The 8,887-nt window shown below is 33.9% G+C and overlaps 1 protein-coding gene across 3 annotated transcripts; it reads right to left on the bottom strand.

The window, feature by feature from the left end:
* Window positions 1-4,056: 4,056 nt before the first annotated feature.
* LOC112527869 lies at window positions 4,057-8,887 on the bottom strand. Of its 3 annotated transcripts, none has more exons than XM_025138713.1 (6): window positions 8,178-8,887; window positions 8,007-8,093; window positions 6,405-6,457; window positions 6,094-6,257; window positions 5,086-5,231; window positions 4,057-4,518 (listed from the first exon to the last, which is right to left on the bottom strand). In XM_025138713.1, the coding sequence occupies exons 1-6, from the start codon at window positions 8,776-8,778 to the stop codon at window positions 4,211-4,213; spliced, it is 1,359 nt and encodes a 452-aa protein (XP_024994481.1). In that variant the 5' UTR covers window positions 8,779-8,887; the 3' UTR covers window positions 4,057-4,210. The 3 variants fall into 3 exon arrangements, with proteins under 3 accessions (XP_024994481.1, XP_024994478.1, XP_024994480.1); XM_025138710.1 differs by having other exon boundaries at window positions 8,685-8,887; XM_025138712.1 differs by having other exon boundaries at window positions 8,007-8,887.

The raw sequence follows: 8,887 nt of genomic DNA, 5'->3' as shown, positions 1-8,887 counted from the left end.
CTGGAGTGTGTGAGTTTCTCTCTCTCTATACCTATATATAGGGAACTAGCTGTGTGCCTATTATACGGAAAATGGCAGTTTTAGCCCCTATAGTTTTTAAATGTTTTTATTCCGCCCATAATCATCTTCTTTTCATCAAATTGCCCCGTTTCTAATCTCTTTTTAAAGTAATTATTAAGCTTATTTCATGAAAAAATTGTGGTCTTTTATATTTTTAGAAATTTTCATGTAAAAATACCTGTTTTTTATAGTTACATATATCTTAATATTAAAAATAATGTTGATTTGGTTTTAGGGTACTTTTTGTTGACTAGAGTCCAAGGCCACTTAATTTATGAAAAAAAAAACACGTGCACTTTAGTAATTGAGTTTAGCATGTATCAACTTCATTCGTATTTATTTGTGTACGTTTGAACCGGGATTGACTCATTTCAGCTTAGAGTCAGTAAGCGTAATCTAATAGATTCAAATTCAACTCAAGCTTGTCATGCATGAAGTTGACTTGGATAGTCAACAAGCTAACTCAGTTTCACATACCATAGTTTTTGATGAAGAGACCCGAGAGTCCTCATTACACAACTTGTCTTGTTCACAATATTTTCTATGTTGTCATTTTTTTAATAGTTGTTTAGATGTCTTATAAATAGTTAAATGATTTTCAACTAATGTCCTTCGAATGAAGATATAATGAGAAAGAAAAGTGTTTTACATATTCATTAGAAGTTCGCTCATCTAACTCTGAGAAATTGGGGTATCTGGATTAAATATTTAGCCATAAATTAAATATTTATATCAACTCTTTCATTAAGTTTTTTTTCTTCTTCATTATTTAGCCATAAATTAAATATTTATATCAACTAATTGAACTAAAATTTGACAAAAATAGTATAACTAATTATATGATTAAATAGGCTTAACCATTAGAAAACTTCAAAATTTGTGAGCTCAAATAGAACTTATACTTTAAGATTTTGTTTCACATTACTTTTTTCATTGAAGTATAGTATTAAATGTATTGATTAACATATATTTGTTTCATATGTATTTGGTTGACAATGCGAAACTTTTTACGTCTACTTTTTGTTTCACAAACACGCCATAAAAGGGTACATACGAAACAAATATATTGTAAATAAATATGCGTTAATCACTACATTAAATTCTAATTAGATGAAAAAAATCATATAAAATTGCACATGATGCATTGTTCTTAGAGGTCTCATGATTTAAAGAGTTTTCAGAAAAAGTTCTCCTATGATTATAAAATCACAAGTACGTTATAGCATTTTAAATTTATAGTTGAAAAAAATAGAATTACAAACCATAAATAAATGAATAGAATAGAAATTGAGGGCAAAAGAGAGTAGATTTGAAATAGAGGGGAGCAAAGTGAAAAGTTAAAAACATTGGTGTGGATGTGGAACACATAGATAAAATAAATGGAGCGACCGACGCTATCCTTGATTCTCTTGTATTTATGTACAGATCACGAGTGGGATCTGGCCCACTACCAGTCACCCCTCCCAATTAAATACTTAACTCCATACCCATGACTATGGTCAGCTCTTTAACCTGACCACAGTTAAATACCGACACATTTTCAGTTCCTTTCGCCTTTATTGCATTCAACATCCATACCTTAATAACATCGACATGAAAAACTTATTATTTTATTAATTCAAGAGTTTCCGTTTATCCGGTAGGTATTTATTAGTAATAATCATCGTTCTTATTGGCACAAGCCATCATTCTTGATAAAATTCTCGTCACCAAAATAGACTGATGACAAGCATTTGTAACTCGGTAAACTTTATCAGATAAGTTTTATCACAGTCGTTTATCGAGTAAGACTCTCGGTCCTTGTTTTCCTTCTTATCAGACAAGATTCCCGGTCTAGTTATGTTCATCCAGTAAGGTAATTGAACATTTAAGTATTTACTAAAGTAAATATTTAGAAAACAGCCCTTTAAAAAAAATTAATTTCATATGTTGGTCATGAGCCATGATAAAGATTTAATTTAATCGAAATTATAATCAGTTGGGTACTAATTTATTGAAATTATATTATGATGAAATTGATATGCAAGTAAATACCTGATGCGGTTTTATATTTACGAGTTGTACGTCGATATGTATAACAAGATGTAAAAAAAATTCTTCGTAAAATAAAAATGAGAGATTAATATTATTTCTTATTAAAAATAAAAATATCAAATTTATGTTTAAATCTAATAGCTAAAAATGTTAAATTGTTTTTATTTTATTTATTTAAAGGTTAAATACTTATGGATGACCGATAGCAAAGTTATACCGTGAGGGAAGGATGAAAAGAACCCTCATCAGAGACTGAAACAGAACATAAACCCGTAAGCCCCCAAACAGTGGGAGGAGCATGGGGCTCACAACAACTAGTTGTATTTACTAGCTATACGATCATTAATTAAAATATGTCTATGTTAACTAATTGGCGAGCTCTCGGAATAGTCGGAGCCTTTATTCTGAAAGGGTAAACTTTTAGGGGGATTAGGTTATGTGAAATTACTACAATCAAACTACTTATTTTCTCAATTCACCCTTAATTACACACATTCTCAAGAGATTTGATTGATCTTTTAAGTTCTATAACAAAAAAAATCAGATAGTTAAAGAGCATTTAACTGAAACGTTTTAAAATTAAAATCTTGGACTTCACCTATGTTGAACACATTTTCAGTTAAGAATTATCAATAAACCATCTCTTATGATCATTTAGAGGCCGTTTTACTAAACATTATTGAATAAGCGTTTGCCGGTATCTTTTACCTTATAGATTGGTATGGAAAGAACATAAAATCTTACCCGGTAAAAGGCACTGGAAGGTTCGAGAGTCTTGCCCAGTAAATATGGGAAAAGATTCTTACTGGTAAGCTCTTAATATGTTTAAGACGTTTACCAACAATCCATTTTGATGGCAAAAAATATTACACAATAAGGTTACCGGTAAACGCTTACCTGGTAAATATTTACCCGGTAAACGTTTAATAAACGAGCACTTAGCTGACCAAATTTGATAGGATTCGGATTTTGATTTAGCAGTCCCAGGTTTCAATAAATGCCCACATACATTGGATTTAGAACGAGCTAGTTAGTATTTTCACAGGATTTGATAAGATTTGTTTGTATTAATATTTTGAAATAGATTAAAAACATTTGCTTGTAATAATTAATCAATCATTTAATTATTTATATAAATTATCAAAAAAAAAATCAATTCTATCATTAAAAATTTTAACTCCTTACATAAACTTCAAATCTCTTAAGAATATTTTGTCAAAACCAAAAGGCTTTTGATATAAACCATAAGGGTGGTGTCTGATTAGTTTGAGCTTGTTCTCTGAAGATCAAAAGTACTTGGAAGTCCCAGATTCATATGCAAGGAAAAATAAAAATCTTCTTGTGGTCACGGAGGTTTAAATACGGTGACTCCAAGCTACCTACAAAACAAATGATCGTTCTAGAATTAGTCAGCTCGCATAACGGGTTGGATATTCAGGTTAATAAAAAAAAAAGACTTTTGATATATCAAATTTTTTACTTAATTCTTTATTAATATTATATTCCTAATATTTTAAGTTTTCTTTTGAAAACCTTTCATAAAAAATAAATTTATAAAATAGTATAGACTTTTGGGCAAGGTTTGAGTTTTGGCGTTACTTGTTATTTAATATGAACGTTCCGTTTCAATTGGGCTGTTTATGGTTCAACGCTCGGAAGGCAGGAATTTCATGTGAACCAATTAGCTTCAAATTACTTTTAACCACCATCCAAACCGAAATCCAGAATCAAAACGAAATAAGGGAATTTTTGGTTGGTTTTTATTCATGTATGAACAAAATTGTCTCTGTAGATTAATATGTTCATATAAATTGAATTTTTATTTTATTTTAGAGGGTTTTCTCATAATGAAAGGAATGTATGTTTTAACTAGGAAGAATGGGTTTGAAAAAAGGTAGGTTTTCTACATAAAGCTCCCCTTAAAAGCTTACCGAATAAGCCACTACCAAACAGTATTGTATAGCTGACCAAATAAGCTGTAAGTACCATTAAGCTTATTAAGTTGCTAACAAGCAAGCCCTAACCGCCTTAAATCAACTCTATCAAATTTACTTACTCTAAACCAATATGTTTACATTTTTAGAACATCGTACAACTGCCAATGCAATTGATCGCCTCACCGGACCATATCTACCATCTCTTGATCAGAGACCGAGTTTCCGACTTCACTTTTACCACAAAAAACATCGTCGCCCAGATTCTCGTGACAGCATTTTATAACCTTGATCTGCTTTTGTACCTCCCCCGTGCTATCTCGTTTTCTTCTCCCGTTGATCCTTATGGGTGCATCCTCAACCATAGTTTCCCCATCTTTCGCTCCCTGTTCGATTCCATCCAACTTGTATTTCACAGATTTTTCGTGTAATTCTGAGATGCTGTGATCACATATCTTAATTCCCTGTTTTTCCAAAACCAACAGCCAGCCTGCATTTGTGAATTAGATGCCAACTATTTAGAAACAAGAAAAAGGAAAATAAATGTCCTTCCATCAATCCCTTTTAGACACTTTGCAACCAAATAAAAATATATATTGTCCCAAATCCCATCTAACCGTCTTGTCCACCAATCACATGAAGCCACATCATCACCTTGTAACCGTGGTTCACTTTGAGGTCCAAACAATACAAGTTCTTTTCCACCCAAAAGAAGAGGTTATTACCAAAGGGCCTTTGGCCTAGCAATATCGTAGCCTTTGGCCTCATTGGAGGTCAGGGGTTCAAACCTCACCAAAGGTGATGAGGGTATGTTAGTTTATTTGTTGCATTTGCCGTATATAAATATTATATACTTCAAAAAGAAAAAGAGAGGTTATTACTTAAAAGACCAGCAGCCTTTGCTCATTGTGGTTGTGGTTTCAAGACTCGATACTAACAGGGTGTGTTTTCTGTTTCTAGTTGCCTTCCGAAAATACACTTGTTACATAGCAAAACCATGCACCCAAGAAAGAAGCAAGAGTATGTGAGAATGAGAAAGTTATAAAAAGCGGCATACCGATAAGCTCCTTCGGGGAGGAATTATGAGGTGCAGTTGGTTTTGTACTTGTTCCACCAGTAACCCAAGAAATTATCTGACCGGGGAGCTGAGACGCCAAAAAGGCGTTGAGATAAGAATCGACTCTGACATGGTCACCATTTTCACTGCAACCGAAAAAGAGATTACGAGTCGTGATACAAACTACATAATCCAATTTTTTATAGAATATACATCTGTTTATTAATTTCAGTCCACAAGACTCCACCATGATATGTGACATTTGTACTAATAGTCAAACATTTCATTATAACGTTTTATAGAAGACATTGTCCAAACTTTTACATGATCATGTCGCTTATGGTCCACGGTCCTCATGAATTGACCAGTATCTCAAGGGTATACTAGACATTTGGCAAACATTGTATTGAAACTTTTCATGATTTAAGGGTATTTTACACATTATCCAACTAATTGTAAATTATATTGTTCGTTTTGTAAATTTTAGGCCACAAGACTCTATCATTATGTCATAATTATGGGGTTATAGAAACTCAAACAGATAATCAAACACTTTCATTAAAATATTAAGCGTATTTTAGCATTGTCTAATTAGTAAAACGTACTCCATATAGTAGATCCTTGTCCACAACACTTTCAACACTGTTATGTCATAAATCATAATGAGAGGCATTTAACCAACGTCCAATCATTCTATTAAATTATTACATAATTGATGGGTAGTCAAACATTTATTAAAACATTTCCTAATTGAAGGGTATTTTAGACAATGTCCAAATAGTAGTAAAACACACACCATCTTGTAGCTAACAATCAAACATTTGTTAAATAATTCACAATTGAATGACATTTCAGCATCATCTAAGTGTAGATTTTGACCCAAAAGACTCCAATATATGCAATAATTGAACAATATTTTAGACATATAACTAATCGCTAAACATGTATGACTATGTGCAACTCCTAATCACTGTTCTTGCTGTCCCGGTGACATCAAGTACGACTTACCTTGCAAACTGCAGCGCTGAGTTTGTGACAAACAACCATAAGATGACAATCTTTTTGTACTGATCATCCGAGAGCCAAGAGGAGGTATCACAACTCAGAAAGCACCCGAAATCCAATGCAACATCAAAAAGCAGTCGCCTGAGGAGGAGTTCATCAGTCATGGTCTGTAAGCATATCAGGAGTACATTAGTAACCACATTCTACCAGTCTTCCTATGTGGGTTGTACTCTATGACTGTAGACATATATCTCTCATACGGGCATCTGGTGTAGTATGACTAGATGATAAGTCGATGGTATAGAAGAACTGACCAATAGCTCTGCAACAGGCAACCTTGGTTCCAACAGCACCTTGAAAAGCATAACTGAGAGTTGATAAAATAGATCAGATATTATTACAAGGAGAAAGAATTCAAACAGTGAAAGAAACACTTGAACACCCTTTTCGCCATAGACCACATTCTTCATGAAACTATAATAACAAAACTAGAAAAATGTAGTAGAGATTGGTGGTAGGAATGACATGTGGAAACCATTCTATGACCCCCACACAAAAAAACTAAAGAACTTACAAAACAAATAAAAATTCAACTTGATTGAAATATGAAGTGTTTCTAGTTGAGGTAATTGGCCATTCGATTCCCATGGAATAAACATAGATGCATTTAGGGCAAATGGTGATTTTAAGATATCTGGTGGCTTGCAATGGGAAGTCAAATAATGTGTTGGGGGTGACACCTTCCATAGAATGCATCCATGTCTGGGAAGTTGCTTGAAAACTAACATTGTTCTTTTCAATGGTTATATATATATATAACAACTTCAGAAATTTCATACAAGTCCAACAAGTAAGTTTTGACTCATTTAGATTATTATGTATATGATATTTTTTTTTTTTTTTGAAGTATATAATATTTATATACGGTAAATGCAACAAATAAACTCACACACCCTCCTCACCTATGGTGAGGTTTGAACCCCTGACCTCCTAGGATGCCAAAGGCCACGATACCGCTAGGCCAAAGGCCCTTTGGTTGTATATGATATTGTTGTAGGCAGAAAGAGACTATCATTAGCAAATCCTGTCATTGCCTTAAGAGCCAGTCTAAATACCGTTTAGGAACCCGATGACAAATTTCATATACAGCCTCAACAGAAAAATCTCTGATGACATCAGCGGTAAATATTATGACACCCAAATCAATCTTACATGTGAGCTCATCACTTGCAGGGGGAACACCGCCTCAAATCATCATTAGCACATTCACAGTTCATTCAAGCACAGTCTACTAGTCAAACGTTAATCAAAAGCCTAAAGTTTGATGTCAATTAACTGAGCCTGTTTTCTGGTAGAACAAGATTCTCTATAATAGAAGCTATTTTCTAGGGAAAGCATACTCTCTATCCTCAAGCTTGCAATTTCCTCAAACAACAAGCAATTTTTTCATGATACCACGGAGTCAAATACTAACTTTTACGTGGCAAACACTGTATATTTTTACTTCAAACTGATAACACCTTTGACAATAACACTCTTTTACATGTAGTAAATGCTAACAAGTCTAATGCAGTTACAGAATTTGAATACTAAATAGCACAATGCATTTTTGTTAGGTTTCTTCTATGTCAATCATGTACATTCAAATCAAATTAGCAACTTTGGCGTCCATGAATCATATTGAACTTCATCGAAGACATTAGAAGCCGATCAAACTTCACTTAATTATGGTAACCTTTTGTGGTAACTATCAACAGTAACAAAAATCTAATGCTACACCATGTAATAAGGTAATAATGGTTGTATGGCATATGGTCATATACAACCATCCAAACCAAGATACCAATGGAATTTCTAACATCAGACAGGAAATATGTTAATCTTGTCAAGGAATAAAGGATCATGTAAATTCTCACCTAGAAAGGTTGAATTCTTCTTGAACCCCTTGATAATCTGAGCAGCATGAATCTTCACATCCTTATGCAATTCCTTCCGTGAAACTCCTGGATGAAACATCAGACACAACCTCAACAAAAAGGACTCGATCATAACAACCCCAGCAAGGTAAGCCATCCCACAATCCCCACCAATTCCGCGACGAATATCATCAGTTGAAAGAGGTAAAAACAACTGCAAACCATCTACGCAACCTCGATTCTCCCCAACCTGATCAGCGATCCAAACCGGCACTAGACCAACCCAACTCACCGTTGATTTACCAACCACAACCTCTTGGTCTTCCAATTCGTTATTACAACATACAACGATGTGAGTAACTATTGCATCCACTAAACCCTCGAACTCTGATTTAAAGCTAGAAATTTCAATCTTAAAGTTCACTAATTGGGATAAAACTGGGGCGAGAAGAGACACTTGCTTCAATGAACTGATACCAGAGGGGTTCCGAAAGGAAACTAAGGAGTGAAACAAGTCTTTAACAGACAACAAAAGATTATGTGAATCTCTTAAGGTAGTTGACTTAGCCGAGTGGAATGTGAGTGCAGAATAAAACCAGATGAATTCAAGAGGTGGGTCTGTCATCGTCTGGATCAAACGGAAGAAAATTGAGCCGAGTTCTGAAAAATCGGTTCTACCTTTCTGAAGCTCCACTAGAAAGTGGTAGATTGATTCGTTTAACATGGGTTCCAAGTTTTCAAGCAATGATGAATTGAGGGTTTGCAACTTCATGCTCTATTTAGAACGATCGGACAGCGATTCAAAGAAGAATCTGCAAGAAGTGGAGGGTAAATACAACTTCAATTGTGAAGAACCTGTAATTTTGAGGTGTAATAGCTAT

This window comes from Cynara cardunculus, assembly GCF_001531365.2.
Source record: "Cynara cardunculus var. scolymus isolate 2C chromosome LG 15, CcrdV1, whole genome shotgun sequence".
Classification (NCBI taxonomy): Eukaryota; Viridiplantae; Streptophyta; class Magnoliopsida; order Asterales; family Asteraceae; genus Cynara; species Cynara cardunculus.
This window is presented reverse-complemented; position numbering and strand designations above follow the sequence as displayed.

What these genes read in the sequence shown, in the direction of transcription:
- LOC112527869 (XM_025138712.1), bottom strand. Translation starts at nt 8,778, where the DNA reads ATGAAGTTGCAAACCCTCAATTCATCATTGCTTGAAAACTTGGAACCC. An exon ending in GAAGAATTCAACCTTTCTAG is followed by an intron (nt 6,458 to 8,006) that starts GTGAGAATTTAC and finishes ATCAACTCTCAG; the next exon opens with TTATGCTTTTCAAGGTGCTG. An exon ending in CTCCCCGAAGGAGCTTATCG is followed by an intron (nt 4,519 to 5,085) that starts GTATGCCGCTTT and finishes TCACAAATGCAG; the next exon opens with GCTGGCTGTTGGTTTTGGAA.